The 27,737-nt window shown below is 39.4% G+C and overlaps 1 protein-coding gene across 13 annotated transcripts in view; it reads right to left on the minus strand.

Moving 5' to 3' along the window:
* LOC131953051 (uncharacterized) overlaps positions 1–27,737 on the minus strand; it is a 192,351-nt gene that overhangs the window by 36,802 nt on the left and 127,812 nt on the right. For 12 of the 13 annotated variants that reach the window (XM_059316055.1, XM_059316063.1, XM_059316059.1 and 9 more), the window contains 18 exons: positions 15,151–27,414; positions 13,877–14,023; positions 13,185–13,340; positions 12,471–12,616; positions 12,051–12,171; positions 11,343–11,488; positions 10,701–10,986; positions 9,979–10,235; positions 9,032–9,653; positions 8,629–8,752; positions 7,846–8,001; positions 6,602–6,843; positions 6,117–6,246; positions 5,740–5,939; positions 5,137–5,293; positions 4,305–4,480; positions 3,663–3,825; positions 477–643 (listed from right to left, as the gene is read on the minus strand). In XM_059316055.1, coding sequence (XP_059172038.1) covers positions 477–643; positions 3,663–3,825; positions 4,305–4,480; positions 5,137–5,293; positions 5,740–5,939; positions 6,117–6,246; positions 6,602–6,843; positions 7,846–8,001; positions 8,629–8,752; positions 9,032–9,653; positions 9,979–10,235; positions 10,701–10,986; positions 11,343–11,488; positions 12,051–12,171; positions 12,471–12,616; positions 13,185–13,340; positions 13,877–14,023; positions 15,151–27,414 — 15,660 coding nt within the window. The remainder of the gene's footprint in view (positions 1–476; positions 644–3,662; positions 3,826–4,304; positions 4,481–5,136; positions 5,294–5,739; positions 5,940–6,116; positions 6,247–6,601; positions 6,844–7,845; positions 8,002–8,628; positions 8,753–9,031; positions 9,654–9,978; positions 10,236–10,700; positions 10,987–11,342; positions 11,489–12,050; positions 12,172–12,470; positions 12,617–13,184; positions 13,341–13,876; positions 14,024–15,150; positions 27,415–27,737) is intronic. The other variant, XM_059316065.1, reaches the window with a different exon arrangement.

The following is a 27,737-nucleotide window of genomic DNA, read 5'->3' on the forward strand; positions in this document are numbered from 1 at the left end:
TAAAAAAACTGCAATTTTAGGGTGTTGTAGGCTGAGGTATGAAGTCATTTTGGAGGTGGCATAGTTTTTTGTGATGATGTGTGATAATGGGTAAAACATCATCAAACAAAAGAGTGACATCGTTTATGGGTGATGCCTATAACTTTGATAGGACCTATCTTGTGGGTTAAGATAACAAAGACTGTGGTAACTGGACTTAACCTTGTGGGTTAAGATAACGAGGTCACTGGCCAATGAACCTACCTAGTGGGTTAAGATAACGAGGACTCTGGTAACTGCACATAACCTTGTGGGTTCAAACAACAAGGTCACTGGACCTACCTAGTGGGTTAAGATAATGAGGGCTCTGGTAACTGGACATAACCTTGTGGGTTCAAACAACAAGGCCACTGGACCTACCTAGTGGGTTAAGATAATGTGGACTCTGGTAACTGGACATAACTTAGTGGGTTCAGACAACAAGTCACTGGACCTACCTTGTTCTCCATGGCCTGCTGATGAAGCACATCAGGGTCACTGGTGAGAGCTGGAGAATCCATGACAGTGCCAGAGGTTGTCTGGATCCACTGGAGCATCTTCTGGCAGTTGCTTGTGAACTCCTTGCCTGCTTTAGAGGCCTCCTCTAAGGCTTCAGCCCTGGCTTCTGTTGGTATTGAAGGTAAAACTACATGTTAGTACAGTGTTCTTCACACTCTTCAAATTAGGAGGTACACAAAAGGTTTAACAGAAAAATTACATGTTAGTACAGTGTTCTTCACACTCTTCAAATTAGGAGGTACACAAAAGGTTTAACAGAAAAATAAAGCATAACTGTAGTAATTAGTCTCTGTTTATTGAGTTTAAAGTGTAATCAATATATTAATGATCCCATCACCAGATTTTTGTTCATTTCTCAGCTGATTTAAAATGTTGGATCATTGGAATATTTGACACATAATATGTTGAAACCTGTGATGGCTTTGTAGTATCACATAGCTGGTTTGTTTATCACAAAAGGTATGAGGGTATCAAGTTCACTAGCTTTGGGTTTAGTTGCATTTTTAAAATGTTTTTTAGGTTTTTTATAATTTTTTGTTTTATTCAAATTTGTTTATTTTTCTTTTTCTTTATTTCTTTATTTTTTTAATTTATTAATTTATTTTTTTATTTGCAATTTAAAATAAGTACATCAACATCATCATACTTTTAAATAAATGTTAACATCTATGGAGACAAATTTTTTTTACAAATAAACGTAGTAATAATAAGTATGTACATGGTTATCATATGGGTTGTTATACAAAATTCAAAGTGATAAACAGTAAAAGGGGTTAAGGTAAAATGAAAGTGTTGGAATCCGGAGGGGGAGGAATGAACAAAAACTCATTTAAGGGGTGAATAAAGAGTGTCCTAATAGAAGAGTTGTCCTTTACGTTTTTTTTTTAAATGTAGTTGTCTGTCTGTTTATGTTCTGTTGTCTGCATATATGTAAGAAATGGATCTGTCAGTGTTGAGGATGTAGAATATTTGATTGTGGCAGAGGTCGTTGTCGGGGTGCTGGTTGTTGAAGTGTTTTTCTATGTCGCATTTGGCGTATAGACTTGTTAGGCAGTATCCACACTGGAAGACGGCGGTGTCTGGGTGTTTTAGTACGTGGTGCTTTATTGCTCCTCTGCTTTTGATCAGATTGTTACAATGCGGGCATTTACTCGTATCAGGATGGGAAGTTTTTATGTGTTTTACACTCGCTGGCAGTACTGAAACTGTGAAAGCAATAACCGCAGCTATTGTGTTTTCCAGGAGTTAAAGGTTTGGAGATTTGAATTGGTACGGTGGTCGTTTCTTGTTGCGGCTGGGTTTCTATCGTGTTTGGTGGACTTGTTGCAGTTGTTTCTAAAGTTGTTTTGGCCGATTTCGTTTTTCTTTCTTGCAGTGTGGCTGGACTGTCTTCGTTCTTCCTTTTGGGTTTTGATTGTTTCCATAGCAGTCTGTGGTGGTTTAATCATTGGGATTAGAGGCGTTGTTGGGATAGTTGTTGGCTTATCGGTGTAGATAGAAAGGCTGCGATTATTAGTGTGTGGGATTGTATTTATGGATGGCTCTTTGTTACTATATGGGCGTAGTGCTTGTATGAGTGTAGCATTGTTAAGTGTAAGGGGAACCAATCTGTGGGTCCTGTGGATTTTGTCATTTTTATGAAGTGAGAAATGCAGTGTATATGGACCGTGTGTTTTGCATGTGTTGTGCATTGTCGTGATGTCAAAGGCTTGTGAGGAGAAGTACCAGGTGTCGGCTCTGCCATAATTGAGTAGCAGGATTTGATGATTGCTGATAAGCTATCTTATTATATGGCTCGGCAGGTTTGGTTGACCTTTTGAACTGATGATTACTTGCATAGTTGTTGTTGCCGATGGATAAGGGTCTGGACATTCTTCTTGTGGTAGCTCAAGGGATATAGTTGTTGACTTGCCTACAAAAGATGGGGCCCAAGATTTCATTAAGCCACTATAGTCCATAGTGATAAGGACTCAGGATATCCTTGAATTTTTTTATCTAATATTTAAAGTTAAATTCTGTTTAAAATCGAGGATCCTTTTGTCCCTTTAGTGAGGGATCCTGTGAAATCAATCGTTGAAAAACGCAATTTATTTTCGTAGGTCACAAGTCTACAAAGTAAGCATTTATGATAACTGTTGGTTTCCTACTAAAGTTAAAGTCAATTGAGAATTCAAAACACAATAAAGTGTAAAGCCTGGAAGTTCTTTATGATTTTCAATATTCTTACTTGATAGTTATAAACACTGATCCTCTCTTTTATTTATTTAATGTTGAACTTTTGTTTTCAACAATCTTTGGAACATTGTTAATGGTTGTCTCCCTTAGTTATGTTGAGTTGCATTAATGGGAAGTAGCATTTAAAAATGAATGTTCAATGTTGATTCAAACTACTTTTCAGCATTTAAATGTGTCTAGACCTATGAAACAATGATGAATGTAAAACTATACTGAGTATATATGAAGTAAAGAATCTTATTCAGACCTAGCGATCCATTGGGCAGAGTTCATATGTTTTTTTGATCTCGGCATATGAAGGGAAGGTATGTATATATATTTGTATATATATGTATATATGTATATATATACATATATATATGTATATATATATGCATGCGAATATATATATGCATATATATATGCCTGTATATATATATATATATATGCCTATATATATATATGTATATACACACACATACACACACATATATATATATATATATATATATATATATATATATATATATATATATATATATATATATATATATATATATATATATATATATATATACAGAGAGAGAGAGAGAGAGAGAGAGAGAGAGAGAGAGAGAGAGTCTCTATGTCTTTATATATATATATAATTATTTTTGTTACAATAAAATATAAAGTAGATGTATATAAAGAATGGGATGAGTGGAGTGGTGTTAGTGGTAGCACCTAGAATTTGGATTATTCAAAATGAGATTACTGTACAAATGGCTGGATAAATTCATTTTTCAAACTTCAATATTATCTATTACGTACAGAATGATTAAAAAATAATAAAACAAATTTGCCCAGGAATCCATGAGTGGGTTACTTATTATTAAACTACACAGTAAAGCCAAAAGATTTATTTTCCTTACCTAGCTTCTTCATCGTGTCATTGATGTCTTTATCCAATGCGGTCATTTTGGACCGTAGGTCAGTCTTGGTCGCAGGATCCTTAGCATTGTCACATAGTTGGCGGCACAAGTCCCTGGCTTTGGTGATCTGAGGTAGCTTGTTCCTCATCTCTTCTTCAAAGTCCTAGACAAATATGGGAAGTAAATTATATCTTGCACAACTGATGAGTTCATTTTCAAAATAATAAAATTGATTGACATAAATAAATACTCTTAAATAGCTGCTTTTTCAATACTAAAAAAAAAAGATTAACTATTATTGCATGGTCACAAGTTAGGCACATCGTAGGTCTCAGCATAAGAGAAATCATGAGAAGATGAGGATGTTGTTGTTATGGCGATACATGTAGCAAAACTGTCCAAGTTCATTAAAATATAATGTGAACAGCACGTCTTGGCATATTTCATACATAAAATAGTCTTTCAAATATATTTGCAAGAACAGACTTTTAAAATGATTCCATGGGAGGAAAAAATATTAATGAATACTTTCCTTTAAGCAGAAAAAGTGGATTCATGCAAAAAAGTGGAAAAGTTACAACTCTGAATTATATCAGAGCGGACATGACAAAACACTTATAACAGGCTGTATAGCTAGTTTACCTGAAGTTCTTTCCTCTGTGCCATCTGCTTATCCGGCTGCGAGCTGACTTTGGGCAGGTGGTCAAGTTTGTCGCTAAACTCACACAACCAGTTGGCCAAGTCACGCGTGACTGTGGAGAACTCCCCACTCAACCCTTGTACTGAGTCGATACTTTTCTCTCTCTCTTGCAGGCGCCCTGGTAAGGAAAACAAAACTATTCCATTTCTCAACTTACTGGCAGTAAAAAGTCAAATACACATTTAGAATAGATATAGTCTAGTTATGTGGAGTCCCTTTATCACTTGGACATATCTTCAGCCGTGGGGGACATGAAGGGGAAGGTGGGGGAGGGGGGGTGCACCGACTGGGTGACATCAGTCCTGGGATGTGACAAGTGCCAGAATAGGTGCATATCTTTAGTCAGCGCTACCCCAAGGACCTGCACTACCCCAAAGACCTGCACTACCCCAAAGACCTGCACTACCCCAAAGACCTGCACTACCCCAAAGACCTGCACTACCCCAAGGACCTGCACTACCCCAAAGACCTGCACTACCCCAAAGACCTGCACTACCCCAGAGACCTGCACTACCCCAAAGACCTGCACTACCCCAAAGACCTGCACTACCCCAGAGACCTGCACTACCCCAAAGACCTGCACTACCCCAAGGACCTTTAGTTTCCCCAACTTGAATCAGGTACCCATTTTACCACCTCAAGCCCTGTAACTGAACCAGAGACTTTACAATTAGAACTCAGGTGCTCTCCCACTCTCCATCACTGTACAACTTTCCTTAGAGAAAAATATCAATAATGTCAAATGTTTTACTAATAACACAGCAAATCTTTTACCCTGCAGTTTATTCCAAGACTTGCTGACAGCATCAATCCTCTTGCTGATGGTGGAGCTGTCGGAGGTGTTGGCATCACACCAGTCAATGATGGAGTGACCAGAGTTGACAAATTGCTCATAGACTGGCTCTTGGCTGGCAAACTCTTCTTTCAAAACCTGCAGGGGACAGTACAGAAATGTGGAGATGACAAATGTGGAGTTATGGTGACAGAAATGTGGAGATGACAAGTGTGGAGTTATGGTGACAGAAATGTGGAGATGACAAGTGTGGAGTAATGGTGACAGAAATGTGGAGATGACAAGTGTGGAGTTATGGTGACAGAAATGTGGAGATGACAAGTGTGGAGTTATGGTGACAGAAATGTGGAGCTAAAAAGACTAGTATGGGGTTTTGATCACAGAAATGTAAGGAAACCATAGAAATGTTAGGGAAATGATGCCAGAAATGTAGTTATCACAGAAATGTGAAGTACGGTATGTAAAGAAGATGTTAGGATATGACAACAGAAATAAGCCCGGTAACAATGTGGTAACCACAGAACTGTGAAGTATGCAAGAAAGATGTTAGGACATAACAGAAATGTTTAGTCGCAGTTACACACCTTGACCTGCTCCATCTGGCTGTTGAGCAGCGAGGGCTCCATGGCCACAGGACCCAGGACGTCCATCAGTTTTTCCTTCTGGCCAAACCATTTGGTCAGCTGTTCTTCATGCTCACGGAAATCTCGCAGGTCTCCCACAGCGTCTTCAAGTCCTTTACGGCGTTCTTCAGACAGGGCTCTTAGGCCGTGCCATTTGTCATCTAAATAAAACAGTAACAGGATTTACTTATATTCACAGATATCAAGTCTAAACAGATAAAAAAATAGATACATTGTTTTGGTACCATAGCTGTTCTATCATAATTCTATATTTGTCTATATATTCGTACATGTGTGAACAGTGACTTACCTATATCAGTCAGTGAACTGTGACTTACCTATATCAGTCAGCTGTGACTGGAGTGTATCCAGACCAGGAACACCAGGGTGTGACTTGAGCAGATCTTGAGCCTTCTTGCGGATCTCCTCGACCAGACCTTCCTTGCCCAGCAGTTCACGGTGGAACTCCTGAAGACAAAACCATTGCCAATTACCCATTTAGAAACGTATTTTTATACCAAATAATTATAGTCCATCTTTGATTATTTTGAGGAATTTTTTTCAAAGAAAATTAACAATTTTATTGTAAATGTTTTAAAAAATCTTTTAAATTGTGTTAATGAGGAAAGTACTGAATACTAAGAAATAAAAAATACTATAAAATCAAATTTGTGATTAAATAGAAAAATTTTTTAAATCTTGTGAACAATGCTAGAATGGTATTATACGAACTAGCGATATATTTCACTAGGAAAATTAAAAGAAAATCCATTAAAATGTAACTTTGTTAATCAGTGATTTAGAAAGAAACTGTAATAAAAACCTCATGTTCTTTCAGCTTCTTCTTGGCAGCCTTCTCATTGGCTGGGATATCCCCAGCGCCGGCTGCGCTCATCTGTCCATCCTTGTCGTCCAGCCAGGTCAGGACGTCCTGCATGTCCTGCAGGAAGGTCCTGATGGAGGCCAGGACATTCTGTAGCTCCTGCTGGCGCTCCATCAGCCTCTCACCAATGATCTCGTAGCGCTGGTTGATGTCCAGCAACTGTTGCTGGGTCTCTGACAGATCTGGGTAGGATTTGTGTTGGTGGTTTTAGTATTTGTGGAGCTGGTACAGTATGTGTCAGGCTGTTACAGCATGTGTAAGGCTGTTACAGCATTCGTAAAGGTGTTGCATGTTGCACCAATAAATCATTCAAAGTTTAGCTTCTTATACATTAAACTAAAGTAGGTTACGTAAATTTATGACAAAAGTATTGTTTATTAAGAAATTAAAAATAAGTTTCTGCTAAAATGATACATGTTGAATCTTATGAAATTTGTTAAATTATGTATATAATATATGTATTGGGAATATATTACACTTGAAAAAAAAGTGATGACATTAAAGATACCACCTGGTTGAATGTAATTAAAGTAGAAATTGTACTCAGAGGCCATAATCTATACGTTGGTTTCTTTACATACAAAAATACATGCAGTTCTATATATGTGAATTGCTAACACACACATTTTAAAATATAAAAACAAAAATATTATAAAATTATATTATTAAATAATAATTGTTTGTTAGAAGTGAGTGAATAAAAGCATTATTCTACCAACAATATAAATGCCATTAAACAAGTAAATACTGTTTAATGGGTTAAAAAGTGTTAAATTGATATTCTCAATAATAATTTTGTCTATTTTTCTAAAAGTTAGAGTTAAGTTAATACGTTATAACTGGAACTGAATTATATAAAAAAATGTTATGAAATTAAAATGTTATTTAAAACCTTTACAATTTACACATAAAAAGAGAAAAAAATTGTTCTTAGCAAGCTGTGATATAACAATTAAAAGTAAAATCAAACATATCGTGCATACAAGAGGGGAAGAATGCATACTTTATGGTCAAATCTTTTAAGATTAGAAAAATGTAAACTGTTCCATGAAAAAAAAAATTATTTTAAAAAATACTGTAGTAAATTTAAAAAAAAAAAACTTCGGAGAGACATGCATTCAGGTAGTTGAAGTGATTCGTGCATGACAACAGAAAAAGATGAAGTAATCTAAGTACATTCTTACCATCCAACAAAATGTTGTCTGTTGAGCTCTTTCTACTGCTGACACCACTAGACTCACTGGACATGGAAGATTTCAGGGCGGTGGGGGACAGGGAGGGGAATGTGGGGGAGGGGGTGCGCAGACGGGGTGACATCAGTCCTGGGATGCGACGAGTGCCTAGACGTGTGCAAACATACCAAAAAGAAGGAAGGGTAATGAAATGATAGAGATAAAACAAACAGCAGTCACTAGCCGACCATTCACAGTGGAGTTAAAAGTTGGAGGTATAACTTATAAGAAACAAAGTGACTAGTGACATACGAAAAAACACTACTACGAGAAACACGGAAAGAGGTTAAAATGGTTTTAGGTTCTAAGTTTGTCTAAAGAAGTTAAAACTATTAAGTTAATTAAATAAGCATCAGGTAAAAAAAAAAAAACAGCACAAACTACAACACACATCAACTGTAGTTAGGAGCAGAAATGTAACTTTAAAATTATAGATAAGCCACTTTAATGACTAATTTTCTATGCAAAATTTAAAATCTTTACAATAAATATATAAATGTTAAAAAGTATTGGATTACTTTTTAAAATAAAGTAAATTACTGGTTAAGTCTGTTAAAAACTCTATTAGAATATTTGTGTCATATCTTTGAGCAGGGAAACTCAAAACAAAACTTTTGAAATGCTATTGCTAGACTGAATATTTAATAATATAAAATCTTAAAGATTTGAAATGGTATTCAGAATGACACAAACTCATGTTAATTCTAGAATGGAGGAAAGATTTGAGAGACTCACGTCCCAGGCGTCTGATAGGACTGAGTGGTCGCTCCCCGGAGCTGGTCATTGCATCCAGTGCATTGCCAAGGTCGTTCACTTCATCCACTCTAGGTCCTTGGTCTTCATATTCTTCAATCATTGGCTAAACATTCAATGTAATATGTTATTTTAAAAATTTAGCCAAAACTATATACAAAAATAATTTTAACTACAATAAAAGGTTTTTAATCTTTTCCTAATCTTTAAATTCAAAGAGTTAAAAGTTTCAACTAGAATTAAATTGTTTTAAAATCATTGCATCAAATTTGAATACAAACATATTTAACAACTTAAACAAAACTTCTAAAAATAGCTGAAACTTAAATTCACTAAATAATTCTTACAATGAAGAAAATAAAAGATCTAGTATCTGAGGACATACCTGCAAGTCTGAGATCTGCTTCTCTACGATGTCAACTTCAATAGCAGCAGGCTCAAACTCATCCAGTCTCGCCTCCATCTGAGCCAGCCACAGCAGCATCAAGGTCTTGGCAGAGTCGTACTCATTGCCCTGTCTGTCTCTCTCAGCTATATCTGCTTCCTTCTCTCTCAGGGCCCCGTCAAACTCACTGGCAGCCCTCTCAAGGTCTGACAGCGCCGCGTTCAGCGCGGCTGGACTTCCAGTTCGTGGGTCTTCCTTCAGCTCCTTGGCTGTAGCTTTCAGCTGGGCAATGTCCTTCTCTTTCTTTTGTTTCTCTGTGGCGATGGTGGTCAGATGCTGAGCTGCATCTTCCACATTCATAGAATTGAGATCACTGGAGTGTAGGTCATCAATCTTAGACTGCAGCCAGTTGTGGGTGGTGTCCAGCTTCTCATGGAAGTCATTCAGCTTGGTGCTGACCTCTTTAAAAGCTGTGGCCCTCTCGTCGCTGATGTTGCTGAGGTTGGCAAACCTCTCCTCAATGTCAGCCAGCTGAAGCTCCAGTGCCCTGGCCATGTGGAGGTCACCAGACTTGATGAGGTCACGCGTGGCTTGACGGACAGACTCAACAATAGCTCCGTGGCTGAATGGGATAACAAAACATAACAATATCACAAACAATAACTATGGAGCCAAAATAAAATATTTTTTTACCCAAACTCTTAATTTTTTAAACATTTAGGTGTACACTTTGATGATGTGTGAGTTAAAAAAAAAATCATGTTTTAGTATTTAGTGTGATATTCTGAAAAAATTACAAACCAAAAGGTATGCACACATCAACAATAAAAATCTTGCTTTAGTATTTTAAGAGATATCCTGATGAAGTTTTAAAAACCAAAAGGTTCGAACACATCAAGAAAAATTAATTAAGTATTATAAAGTTGTAAAAACCAAAAGCTACATACGCATCAACATCTGCAGCAATGTACTTAAACTGCTGCTGCTGCTCTGCCACCAATGGCTGCTCTAGAGCGATGAGCTGCTGGGTGGCTAGGGCTGTCTGCGTCATGTCCAGCCAGGACTGCAGCTCTGTGATGGCGCCCTGCACATCCTGCGACTGCATGATGGTGGCCTGCAGCAGTTTGGTCTGGGCGCTGATGGCGTCGTTGACGTTGGTGTACCTGTCATCTATCTCTTGTACGTCATGCTCCAGCTTCTCCACCTGCAGACACACAGGATGGAAGGTGGGGATTAAAGGCATACATGATGAGAACTCTTACTATTCCTGAACACATGCATTGTGAATAGGCTTAACAACACTAGATAGGTAAATCATGTGTAGCATTGATTCCCAACATATGGTATGTATGCATAAATACAAAACCAACCATTGGTAGAGTTTTATTTATCACAAAGTGTATAAACTCTTAATAACTTTAAATAAAAAATAAAAAATTTCTATTTTAAAAAAGTTTCAAAAGGCTTCAGAAGCACTACTCATTAAACAAATGCTTCATTAAAGGTACTAGAAAGAAAAAAAAGAGAACCATTGATCAAAAGCTAGATTTAGATTGTACATACAACATGATAAGGTGTAATAGAAAGTAAAAAAAGAACCACTGATCTAAAGCTGTACTTTGCACATAAAATGTAATGTAAATAAGTTTTGTTGACATGCCCAGCTTACCTGTTGCCTATCTGCTGCCAGGCCACTTAGACTGTGGGTCAGCTCGTGGCCCTTCTTGCGGACCTCGTCCATCAGACTACCCTGGCTGAGGACCTCAGAGCTGAGGGACTTGATGCGGTCAAGCTGCCTGTGGAGCTTGTCTGGGTCAGGGGTCCCACTCTCCTGCTTAATGGTGGCCAGCTCGTCCTCTGTGTCGGCCAGCCAGGACAGCATCTTGAAGGCTGCGTCATTGAACCCTCGCTGTTTGGAGCTCAGCTCGTTCAGGCTGTCCCCAAAGGCTGCACACCTGGGGACCACAGCAAGAAATATTTTAAGGCTCAGACATGGGAAACATGAACAAAATGTTTTACAGGCAATTCTTTTGATTGAAATTTTAGGTAATCTCAGCCTTTTTATCATAGAAGATAATCATCCCAGATAGTCATTAGCTATAGGGCTGGTAAGTAGGTCACCAACCAGTTTATGGTTCATGCAGGTTTTATTAAGCCGTAGAACTGGTGGGTGACCTACTTACCAGCCCTATTATCGACATAAGGAAAGCTGCATTCCATGGTTCAAATTCAATGCTGATACTAAAAACATGTTGAACTGCTGAGAGTTTAAGCCCAACAGGAATTCCAGGTGATGGACAAAAAGCCTTACCTCTGTTTTAAGTCATTATAATCTTCAGAGACGTCCTTCAACTTATCCTTGACATTGTCAGCCGCCACGTGATCCATGCTGATCAGGCTGCTGCGTGTTGGTCTCTGGCGGTCAGCACGGAATGAGTCCACCTCAAGTTTATGCAGCTGTGGCACAATACAAAAAACCCAAATTTAGGCAAACAATTTAAAACTTTGTCTACTTTAGATACTAAATTATTCAAGTCAATTGATAGATTGATGCACACAAGGGAGGTTACAATGTAAGATTGTCACACAGTGTTACCTTGGCCTCCTCCATGTAACTTTGTAAATTTAGGCAAACAATTTTAAACATTGTCTACTTTAGATACTAAATTATTCAAGTCAATTGATAGATTGATGCACACAAGGGAGGTTACAATGTAAGATTGTCACACAGTGTTACCTTGGCCTCCTCCATGTAACTTTGTAAATTTAGGCAAACAATTTTAAACATTGTCTACTTTAGATACTAAATTATTCAAGTCAATTGATAGATTGATGCACACAAGGGAGGTTACAATGTAAGATTGTCACACAGTGTTACCTTGGCCTCCTCCATGTAACTTTGTAAATTTAGGCAAACAATTTAAAACTTTGTCTACTTAAGATACTAAATTTTTCCAGTCAACCAATAGATTGATGCACACAAGGGAGGTTACAATGTAAGATTGTCACACAGTGTTACCTTGGCCTCCTCCATGTAACTTTGTAGAGACTTTGACATGAACCTAATGTCAGCTTGATGTGACATGATGTCAGACTGCAGCTCTTTCTGTTTCTCTTGGATGGGCTTCAGATCCTCAAACCTACAGGACAAGAAAATAGCATCACTGACTTCAAGTTTTCTCTGTTTCTAATATCAACAGACAACTTGAATTATTTAGTTCTTACAATAATACTAATGATGCTAAAAATCTTTTTGTGCTTTATCTTTAAAAGTAAAGTTGATTAACAGTGCACTTAGATTGAGACACTTAATTGTTCCTACAATTAGTTAAATCTGTATTACAAAGGTTATTCTGTTTGTTTAAAGATAATGTTTCAACTAAGACAAAATCAATTCAGCAGCAGCTGTCCTAGAATGTCAAGTCACATGACCACAAACCTCTGAAGACATGCTTCTTGTCTGGCCAACTCCTCATTGGCTGAAGACTTCCAGGCATTAAATTTGCCCATCTCTGCCTCCAGCTTGCTCAGTTCTTCTCCAGCAGTTTTCAAATGTTTCATTCTTCTGTCGGAGGTCTTGACAATCTTAAAAACAAAAAGTTTATAGTTTAATTGTCTGAGGTCTTGACAATCTTAAAAACAAAATATTTATAGTTTAATTGTCTGAGGTCTTGACAATCTTAAAAACAAAATGTGTGGTATAATTGTCTGAGGTCTTGACAATCTTAAAAACAAAATGTGTGTGGTATAATTGTCTGAGGTCTTGACAATCTTAAAAACAAAATTTGTGTGGTATAATTCTCGGAGGTCTTGACAAACTTAAAAACATAATATTTATAGTGATATTGTTTGAGGTCTTGATAATCTTAAAAAACAAAGCTTACACTTTTAAATATGCAATGGTTGAACACTTACATAAATCAACAAAGATAATTTGAAGGAAAATTAAAGTATAAGTAATTTTTTTTTTAACTTTCTGTATGAGCTTTTATAAAAAAAATAAAAACAATCACTAGTACTGTAGAGTCTGCAAGGATAAAGCTAAAGAAACATTCTTTGTGTAAAAGATCAAAGGTGTTAAGATAAAACATGATAATAACACTGATGCTACCAATGTTTGTTTAGTTTTTTGTGTTAGAAAAATAAATCTCACTTTTTCTAAAGCCTTCTTGAGACCAGCGGCCTCTGCTGCCAAGTCTGTGACCTGCTCTGGTGCCAGCTCCTCCTGGTAGTGCTCGGTCAGCTGTTCCGCTTGGTAGATCAGGGACAGGATTGGTTGCTGGTGGCTCAAGATGTCTTCGTGTATCAGCTGTAAGTATCAAGATTGGTAGTTGTTAACATACAAATCTGGCAAGTTGCCACAGTTAACATACTAATCTAGCTTGTTGCCATGGCTCTCTAATGCATCCAAAAATAAGTATATCCACAAATACAGGCTCTTGATATTGAAACAAAGGTTTTGCTAGTAACACTACCCTAACCCTCGCACAGCCCCTAGACCTAAACATAACCTTAACCCAAAAAATGATAATGTCAGAAGTTATACTTTGTTGTTTTGCTTATGTACACAAATTTCAATCATATGTTTAAAAAATAAGGACTTACGAGTGAATATGTTACTTCAAACGTTATATTCAATGAAATATGAGCTGACAGTGTGTCTAAACTAACAGATACTCTTCACAGTAACTACCTTATGGCTTTGAATATCTACACTAACACAGTAACTACCTTATGGCTTTGACTATCTACACTAACACAATAACTACCTTATGGCTTTGAATATCTACACTAACACAGTAACTACCTTATGGCTTTGAATATCTACACTAACACAATAACTACCTTATGGCTTTGAAGTTGAGCCAAGATTTTCTTTGCCTCATCTCCCATCTGGCAGTCTTCCTTCAGTGTCTGCTCAAACTTCTGGAGATTTTCTAGCTCTGATGCAATGTCTTGTATGATTTTTTCATACGAGTCTCCCATACGACCCTGTGATTGATAATATTGTTAATTAGACTCTTAATCAAAAACATGAATAAACTAACAATATAAGTTTTTTGGATGAAATTAGTTGACTCTAATGAATTTTTCTCATTATTTATATTTAGATTTAGTAAAAGTTTTTATTATTTTGGGAGCAAAATATTTATGTTGCTGTAATATATACCAAATTTCATTACTAATCTATAATACAAAATAATATATAATTGTAGATATCCTTAAATGTATTTTAAGAAATCTGAAAAAAAGTGCAAGAGTCAGTATGTGGTAGTTAAAACACCAATAACAATATAGCCCCAAACATCAGCAACATCATGCACCTTAAACATCACAGAGTTATGATGTCTTGTTTCAAGGATTAAAACATCTTTTCACATGCTGTGTCAAAACATGGATCAAAAAAGTAATGGAACAATTTACTTCCATGCAATATGAAACATAAGATGGATCAAAGTACAAAGTAATGCAAACATAAAAAAAATGAACTTAAAAAAATGGATCAAAATTTGACACATGAAACAAAAGTATTTGAATGAGCAAGCATGCTATAATGTTACAACAGAAGCATTGGTTGAAAGTAATCCTACACAAAAAAAATAAAGAGAAGTCAGATGGTATAACAAAATTAAAATTGTTAGGAAAAAAAAAATTAAGTGACTCATATAGTGCAATGTTTCTACACACTGTTTACACAACTTTTGTGTGCGGTTAGAAAATAAACAACTGTTTGAACAACACGTATGGTCCATGTAGGATACATCTTTCCATTTTCTAACATTTTCTGTTTTAAACTACCTTCATTATTGTAAGGTTCCCCTGAGTTATGACTAAATTGCAAGCTGCATTTTTAGTTGTTACTTCATCATTAGATACAAACAGGTTTTATTAGTACATACCATGCAATAATTATTTACTCAAAAACTTCTCATTTCGTATTTTCAATATCTTGTTCTAGTATTATGTTAAGAAATCCATGCATCTGTTTATCATTAATTCACTTATCTAGCTAGCACTAGCGTATACATATCAGGATAATTCTGGCTCATTTGGTTCATTCATGCAAATAGCAGGCGGCATCCAAGTGGGATAACTCCACTTCCAGACATGCAAGGTACCTTGCGTCTGTCTCGTGCAGTGACTCCGGCTTTCAGATTGAGCTTGAACAGCTTGTCAGTCAGCCTCAGGGCCTCAAGCTCCGGCGTGCCAGCTTCCCTCTCCTCAAAGGATGAAGTGGACGACGAGGGCGACCCCAGCGTCATGACCTGCTCCGTGGTGAAACCCAGCCGCTTGATCCTCTCACGCTGCAGGGATCCTGGTGCTTCGGATGTGGGGAGACCCTGCAAGAATCCTGGTGCTTCAGATGTGGGGAGACCCTGCAAGAATCCTGCCTGAGAGTTTTCTCCATCTTGAGGCTTGTGGACTTGTGGTTGTTCTCCAGCAAGATCTCCACCCTCCTCTACTGCTGCCCTGCCCAGGGAACTCTCACTGCCAGAGCTGTATTCCACATCAGGAGAAACATCCTTGAACCTGACCCTGTGTCCTGCTTTAGACTTACTCAACCTCCTCCCATCACGCTGATCTTTCAGGATAGACTCTGTTGTTTCTTCTGACATTTCTTCACTTGAACTTTGTGAGAGATTTTGACTCAGTAGAGTGTTTCGTTTAGCAGAAGCATCCTTAGGTACTTCATAAACACCTTGTTCATTCAGTAGAACAGGTTCTTTTATACTATTTTCATACAAATTATCAATATCTCTCAAATCAGTATTGCTTGGTTTTTGAACTTCTTGCTTTATCTTCAAATCCTTACTTAATTTCCCTGAAGACGCAATAGCTTCATAACTGGACCCCTCAACATCTGATGGATTAGTCAAGACTCCGCTTGTCTCAAACTTTCTGTTTTTTCTAACATCCACATTTTGCATGAGCACATCAGACAAGTCTTCATCAACATCAGCTTCTATAACCAGTCCTGCTTTGGCTACAACCTTCCTCTGTATCCCTAGTGTCACATGTGTACCAGATAGATCCTTGCCTGTATCACTGTCCTGGAGATCCCTCTTGATCTGTGGCAAGTGGATAGGGCCAGACTTTTTGTCATGTTCCATCTCAGTCTCAGTTACTTGCTTAGACTCATCTGTTTCATTGTCTAATGTTTTCAGTGGTTTTTGGGAATCTTTGGGAATCAACAAGTCACTGGTGGTTTGTTTAGTGCCATCAGAAGGTGCTGAAGAGATATCAGATATAGCTGGTGGGCCACTGTTTCTAGTTGTTTGGCCACTTGTAGTTATTGGGCCACCACTTAAAGCAGATGGGCCACTGGATGTAGTTGTTTGGCTACCACTTAAAGCTAATGGGCCACTGGCTGTAGTTGTTTGTCTACCACTTAAAGTAGATGGGCCACTTGTAGTTATTTGGCCACCACTTAAAGCTGATGGGCCATTGGATGTAGTTGTTTGGCCAGTTGCTGAAACTATTAGGTCACCAGTGGAAACAGATGGACCATTAGTTGAATCTGTGGGGCCACCTTTTGTTGCTAATTGAGCACTGAATAAATTAGAACCTGAGCTCCAGACATCATCAGGATCAACACTGGATGACATAGCTCCATCTGAAAGAATTGGTTTGAATTTATCTGAAGAATGAATGCCATGCTGTGTATCTGATGTACTGCCAACAGATTTCTCCCCAGCTATAGCTGAAGGTGTCAGCAGAACATCTTTTCCTTCAGTCCTCACAGACTTGTCTAAGTTTGGACTGTACGTGTCTCCAACACTCTCCTCTTTAGGTTGTATGAGAACACCTCCTGACTGTCTTGACCTTTGAACCCCCTGTACAACAAACTGACCCTCACAGCTGTTGATCTCATCAGCCTGTGAGCTGTCACTAAATGACATTGAAGGACTCACTTTGGATATCTCAAGTTTGTTTGCTGTAGGAACATCACTAGAAGAATCCCCATGTAACTTCTCTGATTCCACATCATCTGCACTGGGAGACTGGGAACTTTTGCTTGCATGTGGTTGTGGCATTGGTTGAGATGAAAACTTGTCCAAGCCATCCTTAATTCTGTCCTCACCAGCCACTTGTTCTGGAATGTCTGACTTTCTATCATGGGCAGAATGTGGAGTAGTTCTTGGAGAATCTGCTCCAGGAGTTTGTAGACCAGCTGAATAGCTTTCTGGACACAATGGCAGCTGATCACTTTCTTCTTTAGCACTGGTACTGCTTGGCTGTGCTGGCACATGTTTTTGTACCACACTCTGTTTTTGTACTACATCTGGTTTTTCTACAGAATCTGGTTTTTGTACAGTATCTGGTTTTTGTAAAGAATCTGGTTTTTGTACAGTATCTGGTTTTTGTACTGCATCTGGTTTTTGTACAGTATCTGGTTTTTGTACCTGTGGTTTTTGTACAGAATCTGGTTTTTGTACCTGTGGTTTTTGTACAGAATCTGGTTTTTGTATAGAATCTGGTTTTTGTACAGAATCTGGTTTTTGTACAGAATCTGGTTTTTGAACAGTATTTGGTTTTTGTACAGAATCTGGTTTTTGTACAGAATCTGGTTTTTGTACAGCCTCTGGTTTTTGTACAGTCTCTGGTTTTTGTACAGCCTCTAGTTTTTGTACAGCCTCTGGTTTTTGTACAGAATCTGGTTTTTGTACAGAATCTGGTTTTTGTAGAGCCCCTGGTTTTTGTACCTGTGGTTTTTGTACAGAATCTGGTTTTTGTACAGAATCTGGTTTTTGTAGAGCCCCTGGTTTTTGTACCTGTGGTTTTTGTACAGAATCTGGTTTTTGTACAGCCTCTGGTTTTTGTACTGCCTCTGGTTTTTGTACAGAATCTGGTTTTTGTGCCTGTGGTTTTTGTACAGTCTCTGGTTTTTGTACAGTCTCTGGTTTTTGTACAGTCTCTGGTTTTTGTACAGAATCTGGTTTTTGTACAGAATCTGGTTTTTGTACAGAATCTGGTTTTTGCACTTTATGCTTTTGTACATCCTCTGGTTTTTGTACCACCTCTGGTTTTTGTACCACCTCTGGTTTTTGCACTATTTCTGGTTTTGGCCCTACTGTTGGTTTTGGTGCTATAGCAGGTTTCCCACTAACTGCAGGCCTGACAGCCTTTGTGGCTGACCCATCTCCTGTTGCTGCATGTGAAACTCCATCAATGTCTTCTGGTTTGCTTGTATCAGACACCACAGAAAAAGTGGCTGTATCTTTAATTCCTGAATGCCCAATGGCTAGAGATTGTCTAGATTCCTCAGGGTCAGCAGAACCCACACTGACAGGTTTCACATGTTGCGTCCCAACTTTATCCTTAGATCCAAACAGCTCTTTCTCTACATAGGATATTCCTTCTCTTTGGTTTTCATTCTCTGGAACATCCTCATCAATCACTTGTGTCTTATCAGTTGTTTTGATCTCTGAGGGCTTTTTAATGGAAGTTGACTGAGAGACTCCATCTATTTCAGTGGGGGCTGATGGGACATCATTGGGAACATTTGAAGCTAGAACTGAAGATTTCTTGTTGAGTTTAACACCAATGTGTTGTCCTTGAGCTAGCTCTGTGTTACCCAGGTAAACAGATTCTTTCTGAGCATCAGAAGCCACTACTGCATCAAGGCCTTTACCAGGAGCACTAACATCTTTCCCATCTGTGAGCTTAACTTCTTCATGCTTGGCATCTGCAGGCTTGCCATCTGATGGTGACTTCAGCACTGGTTTCTTTGGGATTTTAGGTTTTATTTTAGCTTCAACATTTGTGGCTAGTGTCATGTCATTGTCACTCCCAGTTTCTTCCTTGGACAGTGCACCTAGACTCTCAAGTGGTGTGGGTAGGTGAGTGTCTAGAGATGTTTGAGCATCACCAGATGGGTGGTCAGGTTTCTCCTGCTGTCTTATTGGCATCTGAGCATCCTCAGCCTTGGTGAAGGTTGGAGATGTTTGATCTTGTAGTTCTTCACTAGACTGACTTACATGTATGCCAGTGGGACTAACAGTACCAGAGGTGTGTGGTCTTCTATTGCTTTCAGAGTCAGTAGACTTGCCCTGTGATGTGGCATCTCTTGTTGATTGTTGAAGTTTATCAGATGAAATATCCTTAGTTAATTGTTGAGGTTTATCAGATGAACCATCCTTAGTTAATTGTTGAGATTTATCAAATGAAATATCCTTAGTTAATTGTTTATCAGATAAAACACCCTTAGATAATTGTTGAGATTTATCAGGTAAAACATCCTTAGTTAATAGTTGAGATTTATCAGATGAACCATCCTTAGTTAATTGTTGAGATTTATCAGATGAAACATCTTTAGTTAATTGTTGAGGTTTATCTGCTGCAACATCCTTAGTTAATTGTTGAGGTTTATCTGCTGCAACATCCTTAGTTAATTGTTGAGATTTATCAGATGAAACATCCTTAGTTAATTGTTGAGATTTATCAGATGAAACATCCTTAGTTAACTGTTGAGATTTATCTGATGAAACATCCTTAGTTAATTGTTGAGATTTATCAGATGAAACATCCTTAGCTAATTGTTGAGATTTATCAGATGAAACATCCTTAGCTAATTGTTGAGGTTTATCAGATGAAACATCCTTAGTTAATTGTTGAGATTTATCAGATGAAACATCCTTAGTTAACTGTTGAGATTTATCTGATGAAACATCCTTAGTTAATTGTTGAGATTTATCAGATGAAACATCCTTAGCTAATTGTTGAGATTTATCTGATGAAACATCCTTAGTTAATTGTTGAGATTTATCAGATGAAACATCCTTAGCTAATTGTTGAGATTTATCAGATGAAATATCCTTAGTTAATTGTTGAGGTTTATCAGATGAAACATCCTTAGTTAACTGTTGAGGTTTATCAGATGAAATATCCTTAGTTAAATGAGATTTATCAGATGCAACATCCTTCGTTAATTGTTCAGGTTTATCAGATGAAACATGACCAAGACTTAGTTTAACCTTTAGATTGCTGTCAGACTCCTGTTGGTCATTGTGTGTTTCTCCACTGACACACATTGTCACATGTGTATCAACTGACCGCCGTACAGTAACAACATCACTTCTTACATCATCTCTCTGTGAAGGTGATTTCTTTCCCTCATCTACCACCCTAACAGGTTCCTCAAGATTTACAGAATCAGCAGAAATATCCTGGCTTCTCTTGTCTTCATCACCAGCAGCTTTTCCTGGCTTAGCATCATCCACCAACTGACCATTACCAATCTTCTGATGTTGATGAACATCTTTTACTAATGGAATAGTGTCTGTAAAACTCACACCATTCTTGTCAGCACCACTGGCCAGTTCCTTCTCATTTTGTACTTTTGTTTTCACCTTCCACTTCTCATCTAACTTGGCTACGACATTATCAGCATGGAAAACAACTCCTGCCTCCATGTCCAATTCTTTGTTCAATATTTTATCTGTGTAGAGTTGGCTGCCTTCATCAGCTTGTTTGTGCCCAGGTATTAACTTACTCTTAGCTGCTTCAGAGTCCAACTTTGAGGCAACTTTATCAAGCCCATTCTGGTATTTGTTTATCAACTGTTCTTTGGTTAACTTTCCATCAACATCCTCAAGTGAAGTTTCATGTTTTACACATTGATTAACATCACCATTAATGGCCTTGTTTTCTTTGAGATTTACTAAAGTCTTTGGTTGCTCCCCATTAGAAGATGACCCATTCTGTTGGTGATTTATTCCTGGTTGACACAAGCCCATTGCTTTATCTTTGCTAGTGGCTTCTTTGATGTCTATACCACTACTGTCATTGTTATTTGCAAGTTTTGTTTCTTGTAAAATATTCCCATTCACAGAGTCTAGTTTTGTAGAATCAATACTGAGTTCCTCTATGATATTTCCTTGAAGATCTGAAACCTTGATGTTGGGAGTTCCTTGACTGTCACTGCTGCTGAGGTTTGCATCAAAAAGTCTGCCCTGGACCTCATCTGATGGAGCTGGTTCCGGAGGTGTGCTAGCATGTGACGTGCTGATGACTGTTGTGTTGAGCAGTGATGACTGCGAGTTGTCGTTGTCCGAGTCACTGTCTGAAACTTCTGCGCTGGAGTCTAAATCTGAAACAAAGTCATCTTTTCCTGACTCTGTACTGGTTTTTAATGCCTCACTTTCCTTATGTTCACTGAACTTGTGTGCACCATCTGTCTGTAAGGATATCTCTTTCAGGTGCTCAAAAAACTGTAAACCAACACCAGCTATTTCCCCATCATTATCTCTAACTGGTACTGTGTTGAAAGGTTGGTTAGTTTTGTCAGCTGCCCAGTTTTGTTTCTGGGTGAGAGATTCTACATCTGTGACAGGAGTCAATCTAACAGACGAGCCACCTTTGTTGGCATTACTTTCAGCCACTGGCTGGCGCTGAATTTCAGGTGTCATAAGTCTGCTGATGGATATAAACGGAGAGCTTCTACCACTGGAGCCTGGAGACATGGATGTCTGTCTGTAGATGTCTAATCCAGGGCTGGAAGGCACTTGTTTTAGTGGATCCTGCAAACCCTCTCTCGTACTGGTGCTAATGATCAAACCAGCTGAAATGGCTTCCTTGAAGTTGATGGTTTCTCTAGAGCTGGGCTGAATGAAGACGCCCTTCTGAGCATCAACCATGTTTTTCTTAATGGCGTCCCCAAGGGTGATGATGCTGTCCTGCATGGTGTCCCTGATCTCCGGGTGCTGGCCTGTGATGACACTGTCAGCAATCATCTCTTGCAGGCACTTCACTGCACCTGTATCAGGGTGAACAAACTGTCCAGAGAACTCAAAGTACAGCCCCTGGTCTACTGCACTGTACAACGAGAGGCCCTTAGGACTTAGAATATATCCTCTCTCAACAGCAGAAGCCAGGGACATTGTTTCCCCTGTCTGAGGGTTCTTAAAGTCTCCAGTCTTCAGATCAATAAGACCCATGCTAGCAGCCCTGCGAAGAGTTATACCCTGGACGGAATCAGGATCAATAACCTGAGAATTTGAGCGATGTAAGATACCGCTAGAGAAAGCATCTTCAATCTTCCTCCTGCCATAATCAGACATGTCCTCCACATGGATTTCTACAGTGTTTCTGGGACTGTACTTTTCCTTGAAAATAAGACCCACATCCCGTGCCTGCTTAAGTGTGAGAACAGTTCCAGTGCTGTGATCTAAGAACTTTCCTCTCTCTGCATCTATAACACCAGCACTGATGGCTTCTTTTAAGGTCATGGGCTGTTCAGTATTTGATGATATCACCTCCTTGATTGAATCATTTACAAGACCGGAGTCTACAGCCTCCCAGAGATTAAGAATACGACCAGTTTCAGGGTCACAGAAACAGGAACTGATATCATCATAGACTCCTTTCTCAACAGAGTTAAACAAAGACAAGGGTTTCTCCTCAATCAGCTGTTTCCTGATGGCGTCCTGGAGCAATGAATCAAGAGAAGCCGACAGTTCATCAGCTGGGGGGCTCCATCTGGACTGCAAGTCTCTCATCAACTCCTCTTTCCTGGAAGCTGCATAGTTCTCATAATGGTCCTCAAGATCATTGGTGCTGTGGCTTCTCTCAGCCTTCAAGTACGCTTCAACCTTTTCTTTAGCATTCTTATGGATGCTGTCACTACAGGAGCTCTGACTGCGCTCGTAGTACACTCTGAGATTCATATCACGTGTATCCTCATCCATGTCAAATGTTACTGGAAGTGATGCTTCACTCTCTGTGAAGCTAATATTCAAATCCTCAGGCAGCTTACGGGAGGTGGGAGGACTGTCTATAGAAATTTGAGAAGCATTGCTCGACAGATCCCGGATAAATTTATTGTCCAAACTTGGACTAGAATGGCTGGCTAAGCTTTCATCAGATTTTGTGTAATCATCCATGTACGACTTGTTGACAATGCCAGCTACAGTGTAGAGGTTGGGAATTTTGTTCAAGTTCTGAGAGAAGTTCTCTCCATCCAACAAGGGATCACCTGTGTAATGCTGAGCCAGATCAGTGAAGTCCAAGTCCATGGTGTCTGTGTTGATCTCAGCATTACTGCAGCAGCTGAGCGTGGTGTCCTCGTCTTCACTGGATCCACTGTCCAGCACATCAGGCTCACACCTCAAACTTCCTGCCATTTGACTGGAACTGGAAGAATCAACCTCCATGGAACTCTCCGTGTCCTTGGAGAGCACTGTTAAGGAAGAATGTGGTGAAATGGATGATGAGCATGGCTCAGATGGTGAGGGCAGGTGTTCAAAGCTGTCCAAGGAAGACATGGACCTCCTAAACTCCTCCTCAGTTTGTTTATTCTGGGCAATCAACAAACGTTTGGTCACAACAGCTTCTGTAAGAGTTAAAGGCGTATTCGAGGCAATGTAGTTCCCTGTGTGAGGGTCTATCAAACCTTTATCTATTGCCTGTTTAAGGGAAAACACCCCAATTTCAGGAACAGCCACTTGAGGTTTCTCTTCATTGATGACCCCACTTTTAATAGCTTCAGCTAAGGTCAACCTTTTGCCAGTCAGTGGATCAACGAACCTCAGGTTACTCTCATCATACAGACCAGAGGAGACGACATCCCCGAGAAGAAAACCACCTTTTGGGATCTCAATCAAAATATTTTTGTTGAAAGCTGACACGAAATCATGTGAAATGCCAGTTCTAGAATAAACCAGTTTATCATCGTCCACAAACACAATGCCTTCATGCATGGCTTCATCTAAAAACATGTACTTCCTGTTCTCGTTGACACTGACAAGAAGTTGTGAAACATCAGCCAAGCCTATCTCAGTGGCTTTCTCTATGGTCAAAGACCGGCGGGATAACGGGTCCATTATTTTACCATAATTTTTCTGCAGCAGGCCAGCATCAACTGCTTGTTGTAGAGACAGAGAAATGTTTTTAATATTCTCTTGCAACAAGCCCCTATCCATTGCCTCTCTTAAATTCAGCAACTCATTAGTCTCAGTGTCTAAGACCATTCCCACTTTTGTGTCTAAAATTTTCTGATCCGTGGCCTCACTGAATGTCAGAAGTTTCTTCTTCTTACTGTCCAGAATGAGCAAGGTGTCAGGGTCTGAGATCCCCTCCGCCACCATATCCCTCAGACTCCTGACCCGACCTGTTGAAGGGTCAATGAACTTGCCAGTCTTCCAGTTGTACAAGCCTTGTTTAACGGCCTCAAGCAGGCTCTTGTCTGGGACGAAAGCATCCGAAAATATGAGACAGTTCTCAAAGGCTTCTTCAAAAGTCAGGCCCTCGTCTCCTTTGTAGCTTCTAAATCCCCCAGTTTCTGGATCTACCAAGCCTTGGCTTATTGCACCATCAATTGTCAGTAATGTTTTTGAATTCACGTCCCTAATAGATATAGACATGCGATCCATCAGATTAGATTCCAATGCGTCTTTAAGATTCATCTGGTACTGCCCGACTGGATCTTTGAACAAACACTTGGAGACATCCACCAGATTTTCATCAATTGCTTCCAGCAAAGACATGGCTGGCTGGCTTGTGGTGTCTACAATGATGCCTTTATCAAGCCCATCAACTATGTTGTACTTCTCCCCATCAAATGTATTCACACACACCCCCGCCTCAAGATCTAAGATTCCCTTGTCCACAGCAGCCTCCAAGGTGAGCACTGAACCAGTTTTGGTGTCTCGCACTCTGATCAGGTCAACATCCACAATCCCCTGCTCTAAGGCAGTGACAAAATCGATTTCTTCATTAGAGTCAGGGTTGACAAAAAGATTGGAGGCAACATTGAAGAGCCCCTCATCCAGTGTTTCAGATAGGGACAGATGTAATGGTGCCTTGGACTTGAGAATTAGACCTTTCTCTAAGGCAAAGTTCAATGCGATAGGCATACCTGAAGAGTCAATCATTTTGCCAGATTCTGGATCAAGCAGCCTTTTATCAAGAGCTTCCTTTAAGGACAGAATATCCCCACTGTAAGGATCTCTAACAAGAGAATCACCGTGTATCAGCCCGGCATTTAGTGCTTTAGAAAGTGAGAGGAAACCCTCTCTGGACATGACAGAGTTGGACACTGGATCATAGATGCCACTGTTGATAGCTTCATCCAAGGTTAAGCTGCACTTCCTCCCCATGACTGAGCTTCTTCTCCTGGATGTGTAGGACTTTGGTACTCCCATGCAGTCAGAGATGGACTGCAGCTTTCCTCCAGGCAGCAGCAGGTCTAGAGTGTCAATGTTCAGAATACCATCTGTTATGGCCTCCTGCAGGGTGATGTTTCTCCCATCATGCTGGGTTAGGTTGGATGCTGGGTCTATGATGCCATCAGCAATGGCTTGGGTTATTGTTAAAGACTTCTTGGTTTGTGGATCTATGATCCTCCTCTCATCAAAATCAAGGATACCATACTCTGCGGCAACAGACAGTTCCAGGAAAGGTCTTGGAGTATTGCGCACCAGCCCTTTCTCTTTGGCTTTCACCAAAGGATACTTCTCGCCTGAGGAAGTGTCAATCATTGAGCCAGTTGACACCTCAACCATACCAATGTCAATAGATTCCTTGAAATCATACGTCAGACCAGTACTGCGCTCAACAATGAATGTTCTATCCGGTGTTATAAAACTTCTTTCATAAGCTGTTTCAAATGGCATCTTTTCATCCCCGACAAAGACCTCACTAGTTTCTTCATCTAGGAGATCATTCTCAATAGCTTCATACACAGTCATGGGAAAATTATCTTTGTCAATATCTTCCATACTTGTCAGGTCAGTAAAGCTTGAGAAAGATACATCTCCCTCACCGTGGTCACTGATGAGTCCAGCCTCAATGGCGTCACACAGCGACATGACAGTGTCAAGAGTGTTGTGATAGTACGTGTTTTGTACAGGGTCGATAATGTTCTCAAAAATGGCCTCCTCCACTGACAACCACAGGTCCTGTCTGACATCAAAGACTTCTTTCTTTGTGACATCAATCAAATTTTTATCAATCATCTCCGTCAGTGTCAGGTTCTGGCCACCCTCTGGTGTGACGTTGATGAAACTCTGCAGCTTACGATGGAACTTGGGTGATAAAACAGTCTGGTGTAGAGAGAGGGGCTTGGAGTCGTACAGCAGGCCTGTCTGCGCAGCCTGCTCCCAGCTCAGCCACTGGTCGCTGATGCTGTCTTTCACCTGAGCTGTCTCAGGGTCAAAAAGTGAATGTGTTATTGCTTCAGGTAGGGGGTACCTCTTCCCAGATTTCAGATCGAGAACGTGAATCGTCATAGTGGCCTCACCATTGGTCACGGCATCAAGCAGCCCGGGACCAAGCTCCCGTCTCAAACAGCCAATCATGTGCTCATCATGGACCTTATCACCCACGGAGCTGACCACAACAAGACCTTGGGAAATAGCCTCATACAGAGTCAAGACTCCTCCAGAATTCATGTCAACAACTCTTCCAGTCTTACGGTCAATCTGCCCAGAAGCCAGAGCATCTGTTATGCTGACTGGCTCTTCCTCCTGAAACTGTTTCACTTGAAGAATCCTAGGCAGCACAGAACAGCCTAAAGCTTCCTGTAGTCCTAGTTTGGTGCCTCTCTTAGGGTGGACCACCTTCTCAGTGGCAGTGTGCCAGAAGTTCTTTAGAACATTCTTAGTGTATGATGTCAGAAGGGTATGGTAGTCTTCATCCTGGAGATAATCATCACTGAAAGAAAATCTTTTGCTCTCTCTCTTGCCAACATGGGAGGTAATTTGTTCAGATGGAATAGAGACTTGAGCTGTAGAGGCATCATCAGCTGTTGGAGTGCTCTGTAAAGTAGCAAATGGCTTTTTCTGTGAGATAAGCTGCAAGTCTTTAGTGGTTAACTGTTCATTCAATTGACTAGCACTGTCTAGGTTTGAGTTAAGGCTGTCCAGATTACTACACAATTTTATCACAGTTGTATCTTCACTAAAAGATATTTTTTTTGCCTGAAGTGAAAGTCTTTCAGTGTTCTCAATATCTGTGTCACCATTTGAAGCTTGAGCCAGTGTCCCCAGTTTTTCCTTGCCTTGATGAACACTTTCTCTGGTATCAAAACCTGTGTCACCATCAGAAGGTTGAGCCTGTGTCACCAGTTTTTCGTTGCCTTCTCTGGCATCAAAATCAATGTCACCATGAGAAAATTGAGCCAGTGTCACCAGTTTTTCCTTGCCTTGATGAACATTTTCCCTAGCATCAAAACCTGTGTCACCATTTGAAGGTTGAGTCTGTATCACCAGTTTTTCCTTGCCACCAGTTTTTTGGTCCCACACACCATCATTGTAAAAAGAACTACCCGCCTCCCTTTCTTGACCACCACAACTACTACCTTCAACTGAATGCTCTTCGGCACTCACAGCACAATTTACACTAACCTTATCAACAGAGGGAAGAGGAATGGTGTGACTAGAATCCTGCAAGAAGAGCAATGAAAGGTGGAGAAAAAAAAATCAAAGTTAAAAAACTTGGCATACAAAAGAATTCTTAGTTCAGAATTCTCCTTAATTTTACCTGCTGTTGGCATGTTGAGAAACAAAAAATTTAAACAAGAAAACATTCTCAAAGGTTAATTTGTAATAATTCTGTAACCTATGTATAACATGTTCATCAATGAAGCATATTATGTAAATAGTTTACCATCGTAGTTTTTAAACATAGAATTTAAAAATAATAAATAGCAACAGAAGAGAACAAAAAACCAAAAAAATAATAAATAAAACATCAAAACATAAATAAT

The sequence above is a fragment of the Physella acuta genome, unplaced genomic scaffold (assembly GCF_028476545.2).
Source record: "Physella acuta isolate Inbredline_101_S28 unplaced genomic scaffold, ASM2847654v3 ptg000902l, whole genome shotgun sequence".
NCBI classification, from domain to species: Eukaryota; Metazoa; Mollusca; class Gastropoda; family Physidae; genus Physella; species Physella acuta.